Raw genomic sequence first — 16,436 nt, 5'->3', positions numbered from 1 at the left:
TTTCAGTCTTATTGATTTACTTTGTTTGTTGGTGAGAATTAGTATAATCCCTTTATTTCTTTTTGTTTTTTAATTTATCTAATTTCAATATGTGATCCTTTATTTTAATTTTAGTAATCAGTAAGAGTAGACGATGTTTAAGGTCTGACACTTCTTTTGATAGATTAATGTAGATCATGTAAGGGTCCTTATCCAATATAAAATAAAACTTACATAAGAAATCAAAAAATGGATCCAACAAAACAAAGAGGTAACATGACTTGATGTTATGAATCAGTAAGAGTAGATGATGTTTAAGGTTTGACACTTCTTTAGATAGATTAATGTAGATCATGTAAGGGTTCAGATCCAATATAAAATAAAACTTGCATAAGAATTCAAAAAATGGATCCAACAAAACAAAGAGGTAACATGACTTGATTTTATGCTCTTGGTGCAGGAAGTATTTTGCAGCCAGACACTTCTTTAAATTCTATATTTTCGGATAGATTAAATTATATAATTCTCACAATTATATATCCACATATATGTAATGTTTCTACTTTTTACTAAAGCTTTTATGCTAGTAGAATGAAAATTCATGAAAAAACTCAATATTATAGTTTTCAGTCAAATATTTAAACATTATCATATTACTATTACTTATTCCTACATTACTGTCGGGAGGAACTGGACGCTTTGCGTCCTTGTTCAAATTAGTAACGTATTGATCCACATTCAAATTAGTAAACTTAGGAATGGAGGAATTATAGAGTAGATTTCGAATTCAATCAAGACAATTGTTGCCCGCATTTGGCGGAAACCATCAACGAACGTTTGACTCTTCCAATGCGGATCACAAAACCCACGAATTATCCAGGCTGACCTGCCCATTGTTATTTCAAAACCACGGAAGCCAAGCTGTTCCATGTGTTTTCAGTGGGCTGTTACAGATGTCTTTCCAAAGGAAACCATTGCCTTTATAAGGACGGCCGCGTTTCCTAAAGATTCAATTCAGTTTTATATTTACATTTGTGCAGAAGGGATCGAACAACAACAAAAATGTCAAGCGCTACTGCAGGCCAAGTTATTACATGCAAAGGTAAGTTGAAAGTTCCTCGTTCTGTATTTTTGTCTTCAATTGAATCAAATGGAAGATCATCCTGTTTATGTGGATTTGTGCGAGTTTCTGTCATTTTCAATTTGATTTGAATACCAAATGTTTTTTCTATTTGAAGCAAATCAAATCTTGTTTTGTGAGCAGCTGCCGTGGCATGGGCAGCAGGGGAGCCCCTGAAGATCGAGGAAGTGCAAGTCGCACCTCCGCAGGCAATGGAAGTCAGAATTAAAATCTGTTACACTTCCTTGTGTCGCACGGATCTTGTTTTCTGGCAAGCAAAGGTCAGTGCCTCCATTAACTTTTTAAGAAGCTCCTAATTTCTTCGTTCTAAACCTAACCGGTGTAGTGCTCTTTCTCCATTGCAGGGCCAGACTCCTATTTTCCCGCGCATATTTGGACATGAAGCAGCGGGGTAAATTCCCTTCCCCATTTATCAAATCTATCTTTAGAACAAACTAGGTTACTATATTTGAATTAATTTCTAATGAAAGGAGCGAATAGAGTAACCTATCTTACCAATTTTGAAACCCTAATGTCAGTTAGGGTTTTATCATATGATAATTGGGGTTGATCCAGATCACAAGGGCTTATCGATCAGGCATGCTTACATATTTTTTGAAAATAAAGTATATCGCCATTAGCTGATAAGTAGCGTTGAATGCACATTGCAGAGTGGTAGAAAGCGTGGGAGAAGGGGTAACTGATATGAAGGAGGGAGACCATGTTCTGCCTGTATTTACAGGAGAATGTGGAGATTGTAGGCACTGCAAATCTGAAGAAAGCAATATGTGTGATCTGCTGAGGATTAATACAGACAGAGGGGTTATGATAAGTGATGGCAAGTCAAGGTTCTCTATCAGGGGACAACCCATTTATCACTTCCTTGGGACATCCACATTCAGTGAGTACACCGTTGCACATGTTGGCTGTGTTGCCAAGATAAATCCTACAGCTCCTCTTAGCAAAACCTGCATTCTCAGCTGCGGTGTTTCCACAGGTCAGTTAACCTGAGAAATCAATTGATATCATAAGATTTGTGGGTATTGGTCCATGTTTGTTATGGATTGTACTTAAAACTCTGTATGAAATCAGGCATGGGAGCTACATTGAATGTGGCTAAACCTAAGAAGGGCTCAACCGTAGCCGTATTTGGTCTTGGAGGTGTTGGGCTTGCGGTAAGGATTAACTGATTAGGATTGGAAATGTTTTTTTTTTTTTTTTTTTGGCATATATTATAGATATGTAGAATGCATATATATAAGAAGATTCTGATATATTGAAATCTCTCAATTGAGTGTTTCTTTTCTTTTTTCCAATTCAATGTTACTTTTCATTTTCGTAAGGCTGCTGAAGGAGCAAGAATAGCTGGAGCTTCCCGGATTATTGGCATTGATTTGGTACCTGGGAGATTTGAAAAAGGTGCTTTAACTACATTCATTTGGAAAGGATTAAACAGCAGGTATATTGTGATCAGCATGATAGTTGTTTATGTGGGAGTGGTTCCAATAAACAACTAATACGTTGACCATAATATGCCTCTGGTTACCTCGAAAGCTTTGATGCATGGTATGACCAAAGAAATCACCTTTTATCTGTGTTGTACTCTCTTCTCTAACAAGTTCTTCTTTGATTTTTCTTTTCAGCAAAAGAGTTTGGTGTAACAGAATACATAAACCCTAAAGACCATCAGAAACCTGTTCAAGAGGTCTGTTATCTTATGTTTTACTTAATGTCCGTAGTACAATTTTATAATCTAATCTTTTGTGCTTTTGGACAGTTGTATGGGTTGAATGGATCTTGTCATATTTAAGTGCAGAAATATTGATGAATTTCTTCTTTTGGATTCAGGTAATTGCAGACAGAACTGATGGAGGAGCAGACTACAGTGTGGAATGTACAGGGAACATTAATGCAATGATCCAGGCGTTTGAATGTGTTCATGATGTATGTACCCCTCCCATATATTACTCAAATGTTTTGTCGCCATTAAAAGAGATCCATAGTGTTCTTATGTTTGCAAATGCTTAAATGTTGCACTGCCTGACATGAATAAATGTTCGTATTTTCATTTAAGGGGTGGGGTGTGGCAGTATTAGTAGGAGTGCCTCATTCAGATGCAGCTTTCACAACTAGTCCTATCAACTTCCTCAATGAGAAAACACTAAAAGGAACATTCTTTGGGAACTATAAGCCCAAGTCAGATCTGCCAGGTTTAGTGGAGAAGTATCTGAGTAAGGTAAAAATTTATTCAGTCCTCAATGATTCTACACAATTCTCTTCTCTCATGTCGAAAAACGCCTTTTTATATGATGAAAGCTTTGAATTTCCTTTATGACGAATCCATGACTAACTGGGAATCAATGGAATCCGGAAACACTGAATTTAAACTGTCATGTTTCTAATGCTTGCTTACCTGTTTTTGCAGGAGCTTGAGTTGGAGAAGTTCATTACTCACGAAATCTCCTTTTCTGAGATCAACAAGGCGTTTGATTACATGTTGCAAGGAGAGAGCCTGAGATGTGTAATTAAACTGGATAACTAGATGGTATGGAGATTTAATTGGTGTGGAAGGTTTTTTTGATTGGAAGATGGTCAAGAAGATTTAAATAGCGTGGAAGTTTTTTGATTGGAATACATTTTAGGATTTCTGTAGATGAAAGTAAAATAAAGCCACCTAGAGGAATTTTAGTTTATTGTAAAGGATTTAAATATAAGCGGGCATCATTAGGTGCAGAGATGATGTATGTCATTTCTTTACTAGAAACATGTAAATAATATATAGAATATAAGTATCTTAATTTTATTTTGCCGTAAAGAATGATTTTTCAAATTGTTATTTTTAAAGTCTTAAGCATGATTTGGGTTGCACTGAAGGAACAAAGCATTGAATTCTTTTATCTTAACTAGATACAAAGCTCAAATAGAGTGTGACTACTTTGTTCTACAATAGATTTTAGTTGCTTGGAGAAGTCTGCAAAATTTCTGCAACATGTAAATGTGAGCGATTGATAATGGATTTCGTGATGGCTTTGAATCAAAGAAAATGAACTAATAAATTTTTGGAGAGAAGGTTGAATACATTGAATAGTAATAATTTTATTGTTTAGTTAAGTAGCACAAATTTAATGAAACCTAGTTAATCAATAAATAACAAGGTGGGAATGCAAGGGATGCAATGTGATTAAAATTAAGATCAATCACCTAATGTGTGGAAATGCAATTAAGTGATGGACATTGTGATGCTAGAACAAAGTACGGAGAAACCAATGCATAGAATAATGATGGAAGGTTTTGTAACAAGGAACAATTTTTAAAATGATTAATTGAGTAAAATTACAGGTGCACTAAAAAGACATTAATAAAAGTAGATGGTATGAAATATTACAATTTTAAATGATTTATAAAGAAGAGTAAAATTACAGGTGCACTAAAAATTTAGACATTAATAAAAGTAGATGGTATGAAATATTACAATTTGTAGAATTGGAATTAAGTGATCAAAAGATGAATGATTGGCATATGCTGTTAGAGAAAATTAGTACTAATGTGTCCAATAATGTTGGAAGGTTTCACAAAAAGGAACAATTTTACAAACAAACTAAAAAGAAAGAACAAAATTATAGCCGCATGAAGAAACACATGAATAAAATATAACAATAGAAAACGATTGAACCATCAACATCCTGAAAATAATAAATGGAAGATGGCAGTTGTTTAATACCATGAAAAGCACAGGAGTATATAATCCGAGTACAAAGTTTCCAAGCTGAAATTGCACGCGGCGTAGCCCTCCAATCAAATTCGTGGGAGATATATGGAGAAGTTGAATACCTCGTATCACTGTGGGAATGGAGAAGTTGAAAACCAGTGTATGGAAAAGTTGAATACCGCATCATAAACACTCCTATGTGTCATTGAGCGCTTTGAAAGGAAATGAATGAGTAGAGTTAAATAGTTCACAATTATCCCATTGTTAAGATAGGCTAAACCGGGAAGCACATCAATATATTTGGTGAAAACATATTTGGGATTTGGCTGTATTTTCCATATCATATTGGGCGATAAGATTACTAAGTCAAGGAAAAAAATTAAAAATTTTGAAATTTGAAATAATGTGATTCTGTTATGAGCGTTATTAAGAACTAGAAGCATTACTTCTAGTCCTCCATAATCCCATCAATGAGAGTAAGATATATATAGGGAGGGGGGTAAGGAGATGCAAGAGAGGAATGAGAGTAAGATATATATAGAGAGGGGGGTAAGGAGATGCAAGAGAGGAGTGAGAGATGAAGTGGGAGAGAGAGATGGACAAAGGGGAATGATGGAGTTCACATTGCCCTATGGATAATTCTATAGCACTTGTCACTTCTCTATCTTAAAAAATTGTTTTTGAGTGTATGTACATTGAAGGCCATCTATCATTACTTGAGCTACTAGTACATGGTGAGTATTCATCATCATCTTCATCTAACACAAGCTCACACACATATCTTACTTCTTTCCTTTGATGATTTCTCCTTTATAACTCTTCGAGTCCTTATTTGTAACTTTTCTCATGGGTTGGACAAGAAGCTCCTCCCACTCTTTTCAATTAACTAGGTGGGTTTTGTCTATTAATCTTGAGTAATTGATTGATAGTTTCATTCTTAACAGGATCCATGACCACATTCTCCATAGCTAGTTTTCCTGATCATTACAATATTTTCTCCTCAACTGAACATTTTGTAATTAGTTGATATGCAATCACAATTTTCTCTTGGTTAATCCTTCAACAATATTGTGGAATGTAGAAAAAATAAAAAATAAAAAATTTCAAGATTGTTATTGTTCTCAAATGAGTACAAACTATTTATGATACTTTTAAAAATTCATTTATTATTGTCTTTAGAATAAGTACAAGATATTTATGGTGCTTTTTCAACTTTATTTATTACTCATTTTTTTTTCCACATTGGAATGTATAAAGTTCCTAAGTTAGCCAAAAACACTACTGTAGCAAAAAGCAGCCAATCATATTGAAGATAAATGTTTTCTCTATAATTCTAAAAACTTCAATATATATTAAAACTTTAGAGATCTAAAAAGTTGTCAAAAAATACTCAAATCTTATTGAACAATTAAATGAAATAGTTGCATTTCAATGAATGCTATAATATCCTGCCTTGGCAGGAACTAACAAAATTGGCACATAGTGACAAAAATTGTACCACAAGATAGATCAATGTAATTATCCAAACAAAATAAACCTACCTCTACATTATTTTTCAAAAACTGTTATTTGTCTTGCTCATCATTAATTGCTTAATACAAAGTAGACATTCTCTTGGTCACATATGATTTAAATGTATTTCTATATTTTTCTTTTACCACAACAAAATCAATATACATTATGTATCAATGACATTTCATTTTTAAAATTTTGTATTAGCTTATTAATCAATGTTGTATTTGCATATACAAGTATAATACAATTTATTTTTTAACTCAAATTTTTTTACGAACTAATTGTATGACTAATGCAATAACAAATTATACATCGGCAGGAACTAGACGCTATGCGTCCTTGTTTTGGATGGATATACATTGATAATTATAAATCAATTTAATGTGAAAGAGCAAAGTTAATAGTGTGTGAGTTCTAGTACCAAGTACTGGAACGTTTAGGGGCCCACGGGTGTGTACCTTATCACTCATTATCAATTGGAAAGTTGGACGAGAAAAAATTAAAACAACAATTGGTGGGAATTTTATACCATCATGTAAAGTTTGATTTGAATATATATATATTAACATAAAATATTGAATGAAAAAGTTAGTGGGCACACAATTTTAACTTAATCAATCATCGTCTATCTATTCCACTAACAAAATCAACCATAATATGATAATAATATAAGGCTTGTCATCCTAGTTATTGACCAACATTAGAAGAGGATACTTCCATGTGAAATTTAAAAGGATGGCAACTGGTAATGCAATACAAATAGTAAGACTATATGTGCCTCTTGGGACATGACCAGAATCACACATTATTACACTCTTGTGTCCCATCTTTCAAGATAAAGTGATAAGCTATTAGTTACTTCATCTCTCATCCACTTGTATCTACGGAAAAAAATAGTAAGCCCACCATTTTCAATTGAACAACAATCAAAGCATAAGTAAATGGTGAATTCAAATTAACTCTACAAATTCAATGGAAACTCAAAATTCAAATTGGAAATAGTATAGACATTAGAGAAAGATAGAAGGCTCCACACATATCAATAGACATGGTTTCATTCCATTCAAGCCAAGAAGAGGACACAATAGCCATTAAATAGGAAGAATAATATATAGTGCACTTAACATATTTAAACATTTTTTTAATGCTTTACACTCTTAAGAAAATGTATTTCCTTTTATTTCCATGACATGTTCATATCCTACTCTACTTTATAAACCTTTCTTTTCTTTCTTGTATGTCTTATTGCCATGTGTAATTATTATTTAGCATCTTTGATTATCTACACATAATTACTCTATCAAATATATTTGTCTACACTTTAACATAAACCTTTGGTGTTATATATCCCTATGCTTCTATCCCTCTCTTAAAATCCCAAAGTTTCAAATAATTATTCTTAATCAATTTGAAATCTCTCTCTTCTTATCATACATGTTTAGTATTGTGTTTCCTAGTTGTTTATATCCTTCTCATTATTCTAAACACTTCTTATTCTACACCATTATGCTCTTCTTGCACCCTAACATTTCAAACTCTTAATTACTATTTTGAGTCCTTAGTCTTACACCTTTTTTGATATGTTCTTTTGTATTATTTCCCTCAACTTTATTTCCATTTCAATTTTCCATGACCTTTTTTTATTTTGCATTCACATGTTATATTCTTATACCTAAAACCTTCAGTGTTTTGCATCCTCAGAGTTTTATAGTAATGAGAAAAGGTTATTTTTATTATTTCCATGTTGTTTGTTTCAACTTTAGTTTCTTATAGCCTTACTATATTGTTTTACATCATCATGTTTTGTCTTCCCCCTCTTAATGTTTCGCATCCTTGCTATTTTACAAGTCCAACTAAATTATCAAAAAAAAACACACACAAAAAATTGCATTTAGGGAAGCAAGTTACTTTTGTTCAAGCATCATTGTTATCTTCCTCAATGAATTATCATTCAATATAAAAATGCATAACAATTTCTCAACATCAAGCATCACTTTAGGAAATAATGTGGTTAGTTTGATCTATTTCATAGTTTCCCATATTCCAAAATACTTCGATTATAAGTTACCATCTTGAATTTATAATCTAAAAGTGTGACATTGTTGTAAGATTGATAATATTTATTGTTAGAAATAGGAGATAGTGGGAGGGGGGGTGAATCAGTATTTCACAAACTTTTGCCCAATTATGGATATCATTAACATTCTTATAACTTGCATATGAAACTAAACTGATTAAGTTGAATAGTAAACACAACCATAAAGTAATGCAATACATAACACCATATTTTGTTAATTAGGGAAACCCCTGGTGGGGATGGTACCCACAAAATGATACACTAATTAAAAGTATCTAGTGAAAGATATTAACCCTGCTAGGAGTCTCTTACATCTATATAATGTCTCAGTCATTGTTAGAGGACTAGCCTTGTTAGAAGCCTCAACTCTATTAGGAGTTGTTATTACAAATAGAGAAAGTATGTAAGATGATCCCACTACCCATACATGCAATATACAATAATGTTCTTCAATACAAGTGATCTGAATTAAGAATTTGAATTAATATATCTGTTGTAGAACCTGGGGTATTGTGATTTAATTTAAAGCAATTCACATGTGACAATAGATATTTTTTCAAGCCAAGAAGTGATCGATTAAATTCAAAAATAGAGTTTATACAAGTTTGATGGATCCCAAAGGTCACCACTATCCTTTGGAAATGAAAATGAAAAGTCCACAAGCTAATCAATTACAAAATAAACTCTAACAACTATAAAAACTACAAAAATCTATATTAAAAATTATGTCTACTTGTAGAAGTCATGATTTTCTACTCATACCTTGAAATCATGAACCATCAAAATTTCTGAAAAGATCTTCTAAAGTTCTACATTCAATACATAAAGGTTTAAGGATGACTAATATACTTTGCATCTTCCTGGACTGTATTTAGATTAGTCCTTCCTCCTTGAGAGGAAATGGGCTCGATTTCATCCATACTTTGCAATAGATTTGGAAAATGAAGCTGGATTTGTTCATGTGTAAGTCACTTTCCTTGTTGAACAAATTGTCCTACTTTTACCACACGGTACAAATAGATTGTCTTGTTCCTTAAATTCTTCATGGTGACCTCTAAAATTTGATCACTTTGGAGTGGATTAACAACTTCTGGATTCAACTCTGTACGACTAATTTATTTAGCAACACCTGCAATGTCTAGTAAAGGAGGGAAATATGGGTTCAATAGTTCTACATTGAAGAATGGGTGAACACCCAAAAATGGAAGCAAGTTGAGTTCAAATACATCTTCACCAACTTTCTTGATGATCTTATAAGGACCATAGCGAAGAGGATGAAGCTTCCTATGAGGGCCCTGTAACTATTCCTTCTAGAAATGCAACCATACCTTATCCCTAACCTAAAAATTATGAGTTCAGTGCTCATCGTGTCTTTGTTTATACTTCTTATTGGTCTAATCCAAAATTTCACGAACTTGCTACAACAAATGATAAATTTTATCAATGAACCTCATTGCTTTGTCCTTCTCTTTAACTAGGCCTGGTACCAATTTAGGTTGCATAACTGGGATAGAAACATTTATTAGTGCTAAGGGTTGGTATATGAGACAAATGCCAAATGGGCTAATACCCAATTAAACTATGAATTTCTCTATTGTATATATATTGTACATATGGAAGGCTCTCATCCCATGTACGAGGATGTTTGGAGTGATACATACATAGGAATTGAATAATCATTTGATTAACAAGCTCCTTTGACCATTTGTTTGAGGATGGAATGTAGTAGACTTTGTTAGTTTTGTGTCCATCATTGTCAATAATGAAGACCAAAATTTACTAAGAAACTGACTATCCCTATTTGAAATAATGCTTTTTTGTAGCACAAGCATCCTCAAAAAGAGTTTTAGAGTATCTTATATAGAGATTGCCTTTCTATAGGCCACCAAGATTGTCATTTTTGAAAATCTATCTACTACAACATATACACAATCATGCCCATGTTTAGTGGTAGGAAGACCAAACATAAAATCCATTGAAATTGAATGCCAAGGTTTATTTGGAATATGAAGTGGTATTTATATAAACCCAACTTACTATTTGCAAGCTATGCAATGACACGTGTTGTACATGCTAGACTGTATTCTATCACATCATTTTTCATTTTGGCTAGAAAAAATATATTTGTAGTATAGCAGTAGTCTTACCTATTCCAAAATGACTAGCAACCTTAATATGGTGAGCTTCCCATCTTAGTTTCTCATGTTCTTCCTCAAGAACACAAATTTGGCTAAAGTGGCAAAGCATTCCATCTTGCAAGTGATAAACATTCACATGTTTTCCTTCCACAAGCTGAGTATAAACATTGAAAAATTCATTATCATGTCCATACAAGTGGGTCCAATTTTTTGTTAGTTACCACATGATTCTAATACTATACTTATTCTTATAACTAGAGGCCTACTTAGAAAATCTTCTACCTCTGTGGTGCTTCCTTTCTTATGATGAATGTTGAGATGAAATTTTTGAAGATAAGTTGGCCACCTTTGGTGCCTATCATTCTTAATTTGCTTTATGTTTGCAAAAATTGAAGGGGTTTGTGATCTGTGTAGATGATAGTCTCCTTTCCCAATATATAATGTTTCCATTTCTTGCAAGCTCGAACAATAGCATGTAATTCTTTATCATAGGTGGATATCTATGCACTATATCATAAAATGTCTCACTATGGTAGGCAATTGGATGTCCATGTTGCATGAGGACTGCTCCCAAGGCATATTATGATGCACCAATTTGAATTTCAAAAGATTGTTGTAAATCAGAGAGAGATAAAATTGGTGTAAAACATAACCTTTGTTTTAAATCCCCAAATGCTTTTTGTCGAGCACTTGTCCACTTAAATTTTGCTTTCATGCCTCCCCGTAATGACTGATTCAAAGGCCAAGACAAATGTGTGAATCCAAACACAAATATGTGATAAAAGTTAGCTAACCCCAAGAAGCTATGCAACTCTGTGAGATTCCTTGGAGCAATCCAATCCTTAATTACTTGGATCTTTTCAGGATCAACATGAACACCCTCACTATCAATAACATATCCCAAGTACTTAATACTTTGCATACCAAAATAACATTTTTCCTTATTTGCATAGAGTCCATGGTCTTGCAATGCCAAAAATATTTGTTCCACATGTTGTAGATGTTCTTCCCAAATTTTACAAAAAAATAGAATATCATCTAGATATACAACTACAAAAGAGTTAATGAATGGCCTAAGAATGTCATTCATCATCCTCATAAATGTGGCTAGAGCTTTTGTGAGGCCAAAAGGCATCACCAACAATTCAAATAGTCTCTCTTTAGATTTAAAAGCAAACTTCGATACATCTCTTGGATCAATTGGTACTTGATGGTACCTAGATTTTAAGTCAATTTTAATGAAAAATTTTCCCCCTCTAAGCTAGTCTAAGAGATCATCTATCCAAGGAATTGGATATCTATTTTTTATAGTGATCTTATTTAATACAAAGCCTCCATGTACCATCCTTTCTCTTTGCAAGAACAATTAGGCTATCGTAGGGAAATGCACTTGGGTAGATATGTCCTTTCTGAATCAACTCTTATATCTACCTTTTTATCTCATCATTATCTAGAACTAACCTCATATATATTGGCTCATTAGGCAATGGATTTCTTGGTAACAAATTAATAGAGCGTCTAACTTGGCAATGTGAGGGTACCCCTATTGGTAACTCAAAAACATTATGATATTTTGTTAAAATTTGATCCATTGATCTTTGTTATTTTGTTGTGATGGACACCATGGAATAGAAAGTACACACATTTTTCTTTTGTTCCTTAGGATGGATCATCAATAACATAAATGTACTAGTTTGGGCTATTAATCTTCTACATTGTTTTGCACTAATCAAAGATGTAGAGTGTGTAGGACTTACCGCTAGAATCTAGTACTTTTGTCCACCTAATTTGATTGTCACACTCCATGGCCTAGAATCATACATCCCATGGCATTGATACATGTTTGGCTTCCCTAACAGAATATTACACACATCAAGAGGAGCTACATCACATATCACCTCATCTTTGAATAGTTTTATGGAATATGAAAGATGACATTGTTTGTTTACTTGAATATATCGCCCTTGGCTCACCCAACCCATAGAATATGGTTGTGGGTGTGATGTTGTCTTCAGACTCAATATTTTTACAATCTTAGTAAATGTCAAAATCTTTTGACTACCATTGTCGACAATAAAATGCAAAGCTTCTCCTCCTACCCACATTTGTGAATGGAATAATCTATCCTCATCATCATGAGCAAATACCTTTATAGTGGCTATTGTTACATATGGGTCAACCTTAATGATTTGTTCATCCTCCTTTTGTTTTCAAAAATTAGTCACCTCAGGTTCAATATCTTCTTCATGGGTTTCCATCATTGAATTTTTTATAGTTCTAAAATCTTTAGTATTATGTGAGGGACTTTTATGAACTTCACACCACATACCTGATTCTTGCCATGTTTTCTTTACACCCCATGTCTTCTTTGTTGATGAATTTGGAGATGGCTCCTTGGTTGTTTATTTTCCCATTGGCTTATTACCTTCACCTTTTCATTTGTTGTTCGTTGGATTTTCCCTCCTCCCTTTTTGTTTGAGCTTCTCTACAATTTTTGATGCATATTTGACAGTAATTCATTCACACATTCACTTGTTGTATTACGTGTAATGTCCCCATCTTTTTAGCATCTCAGTAGAGCTCTTAGCCTTTACATTCTTCGAAGGCTAAGTAGAGAAATAAGGAGAAATTGATTAAATTAATTTCTTATGAAGTCATTTAATAAATTGAAATTAAAAGTTGACTTTATATTTAATTAATTTGTTTTTCTAGAAGCATAACTAATTATTGTATTGGAAAGGGGGAAGCTTCTAGAGAATGCAATTAAATAAAAATTTATTTCCTTCTAGAAGGGTGAGGGAAAAGAAAAAATAGAGGTGAGAGCTTCATTGTTAATCATTTGATTATTTTGAATTGCATTTGATATAAAATTGGGAGAAGAAACTAAGGTTTTCGATTTTAGTCAACCATTGGAGAACGTCAACTCTTCAGTGTTGCAACCATTTGAGGTGGTGAAATATCCACTAAATTTGGTATTCAAGAGAGCTTCAATTTAGGAGTTCTATTTATGTTTAAATTGGAGCATACATTTATTGTTGGTTGCTACAGTACGCAAGAACGATGTTGGGCTACAATACTTATGCTTGATTCATCTCCATCCTTGGGCATCACTATTATTAGGTTCCTCTTGCAACTATTAGTAGTTAGCATTGTAATTTTTAGGCATATGATTTTGTTGTGATAATTCAGAATTAGATTTTGGCATTACTATAGTCATTATTGTAAGCCCATTTGTCTTGGCAAACACATAGCAACATTGTACATGAGAATGAATTCAATAAAGGAGATACATGTTGCATACCATTTGTTTGATGAAATGTCCATCTAATAGCATATATGATCAGCATAATAGTTGTATGTTGTCAAAATTTTAGTTGGTTGTAGGTATGCATTCCATATCTAGTTTCCATGCATATGCATTGAAAGTACCAAAAGAATTGCACTTGCATATTAGTTCATTGTAAGAGGCATTGTAATATCATTTGCAAATTTCTTAGCATTAAAAGGCAACATACATGTGTTTAAAAATATTCCTTGAGCTAAAATTAGTCAGTTTGGGCAAGGGATATTACACTGATATCAAAGCTAAATCCTGCCATCCTAAGGGTTTAGCAATCATAAGCCACCCGGGGTTGGCTATCATAGATTTTTCACTATCAAGCGAGCTTTGTTTGATAGGGAACAATATTTTATTAGGTAGCTAGACACCATGGGTGATAGGAAAGAGCATAGCCCACTAATAGATAATAGAAATGAGGATCAGGAAACAACGGAAGTTTATAGAGCAATGGTTACAGGACAAGAGCGAATGGCTCAAGCTTTGTAGGCACTCACCACCATGGTTGAGTGCATGAACCCACATGACAGATAGAATCAGGAACAAGGGGATAACAATAGTGTAGTGGGATCACCTAGAACTCATAGAACTCTTTCTAGAACAATAGACATGCCTACACATCCTACTTTTGTTAGAGAGGAATCAGTACAGGAACCAACAGAGGAAATTCAAGATGAAACATTTGCATATATCTTTATGGCTGCAGATGATGAAAGGGAATATTAGCACCACAGGTTTAGGAGAGGATGACCTTTGAATACTTTGTAAATCAGAGGAGAGAACATTACATATCACTTGGACAAGATAAGAGGCCTAGGCGTCAAAAAAGTGAGCTAAAGAGTGCTAGAAGCAAGCTTACTATGCCTACATTTGATGGGAGTGGTAAGATGACAGATCAAGCTTGGATTCATAAGCTTGACACATTCTTGGCACCGAGGCCAATGACAGAGATTGAAGCTATCAAATACACCACTTTGCAGTTAGAGGGAGTAGCACATGATTGGTGGTATCATGGAATGGTAACACTTCAACATAATCAGGTGACAAAGTACTAGGACTTCGTGGATAGGGTGGTTGAAAGATTTGACAAGAAAGATCCAGAGGTTTACTTCTAGGAATTAGCACAGCTGAAACAAATAGGCAACTTGGAGTATTTCATTGGTGAATTTCAGTGGTTGGCAGTCATGGTGCCAAACATTTAAGAGTGTAGATTGATAGTTCTTTTCATTGAGGGCCTATCAAAACCACTGAGAGGTTGGATAAAGGCATTTGATCCCATTTCTTTACAGGAAGCTATGAAAAAGGCAAGAAGTATGGAACATGCAATCCCAACAAACAAATTTCAATCCAAAGGAGCATCTTCTAGTAAGGATAACAAACCATTTTATAAAAAACCAGAGAAGACCAATTTTAAAAATGATTCTAAAGATAAAACTCCAACACCTTTTGGAAGGGAAACATTAAATGATTTGAGGAAGAAAAAAATATGATTCTACTATAAGGGACCCTATGATGCTAACCATGACTGTCCTCTTAGACCAAAGGGCAAAGCTAATAGAATTATGTGGGCATACAAAATCAGATAATTTAGACCAACAGTCTAATATAGAGGAAATAGATGGTGAAAAAAAGGAAGACAAGGCTGAAAACTTGTCTAAAATGGAGTCCATAGATGGGGAAGGAGATGGGCAACTTAGGGAAGCTCGTCTCAGTAGTATTAATTAGGGAGGATCATTTCAAATGAGAGGAGTACTTGTTGGAGAACGAGTTATAACTTTGGTTGATATTTGTGCCACTCATAATTTCATTGATTTTAGGTTGGTGGAGAAGCATGGCATACAATCAGAGGAGTTTGGGGGAATTAGAGTGAGGGTATCTTATGGCTATGTCCTCAATTGTGATTGTAAGATCACTAGACTCCCATTGGAAGTTAATAATTATGCCTTTAAGACAAATTTCTATGTTGTGTCTATGGGAGATACAGATATAGTCCTTGGGATGAGTTGGCTGCACAATATTGGTGAGTTCACTCTTAATCTCAAGGAGATGGAGATGAGGTTTAAAGTGAATGGGAAGAAATAGATTCTTAAGGCAATTAGGGATAATGATTTCAAAATGGTCTCTTTCCAGAGGATGGCTAGATTGATTTGACATGATTAGGTAGAGTGGGTAGCAGAGTGGATGTTAATGCCATCACGGAGGGGCAACAATAGACTGAATATCCTCCTGATATTTAGGAACTTAGAGTTAAACACTCTAAGATGTTTAGTAACATTCCACCAGATAGACCACCAGATAGGGGTATTGAGCACATCATTGAGTTAGAGTAGGGGGCTAAGCCCATCATGATTACACCTTATAGGCATCCGAAGAGGTTAAAGGATGAAATTGAAAAAACCATAAAGGAGTTTCTATGGACCACATTAGACCACGTAAGTCCCCTTTCACTTCTTCAGTGGTGTTGGTGAAAAAGAAGGGTGGGACATTAAGGATGTGCACTGATTACAGGGTGCTTAATAGGAAGACAATTAAAAATAGGTACCCGTTATCCAGGATCAATG

General features: G+C 34.0%; 1 protein-coding gene across 1 annotated transcript; it reads left to right on the top strand.

Annotated features, from left to right (window-relative positions):
- Positions 1-748: 748 nt before the first annotated feature.
- On the top strand, positions 749-3,917 carry LOC149531416 (alcohol dehydrogenase 1-like). The gene is made up of 10 exons (XM_089808052.1): positions 749-1,081; positions 1,244-1,380; positions 1,465-1,511; positions 1,771-2,096; positions 2,192-2,274; positions 2,443-2,518; positions 2,743-2,804; positions 2,948-3,043; positions 3,174-3,335; positions 3,525-3,917. The coding sequence occupies exons 1-10, from the start codon at positions 1,042-1,044 to the stop codon at positions 3,639-3,641; spliced, it is 1,146 nt and encodes a 381-aa protein (XP_089664178.1). The 5' UTR covers positions 749-1,041; the 3' UTR covers positions 3,642-3,917.
- The last annotated feature ends 12,519 nt before the right edge of the window (positions 3,918-16,436 follow it).

This window comes from Cupressus sempervirens, chromosome 11 (genome assembly GCF_028749045.1).
Source record: "Cupressus sempervirens isolate cs-2001-9-10 chromosome 11, ASM2874904v1, whole genome shotgun sequence".
NCBI lineage: Eukaryota > Viridiplantae > Streptophyta > Pinopsida > Cupressales > Cupressaceae > Cupressus > Cupressus sempervirens.
Note: the sequence above shows the minus strand (reverse complement) of the source record. Positions and strands in the feature narration are given on the sequence as shown.

What these genes read in the sequence shown, in the direction of transcription:
- LOC149531416 (XM_089808052.1), top strand. Translation starts at nt 1,042, where the DNA reads ATGTCAAGCGCTACTGCAGGCCAAGTTATTACATGCAAAG. An exon ending in TTTGGACATGAAGCAGCGGG is followed by an intron (nt 1,512 to 1,770) that starts GTAAATTCCCTT and finishes TGCACATTGCAG; the next exon opens with AGTGGTAGAAAGCGTGGGAG. An exon ending in CGTTTGAATGTGTTCATGAT is followed by an intron (nt 3,044 to 3,173) that starts GTATGTACCCCT and finishes TTTTCATTTAAG; the next exon opens with GGGTGGGGTGTGGCAGTATT.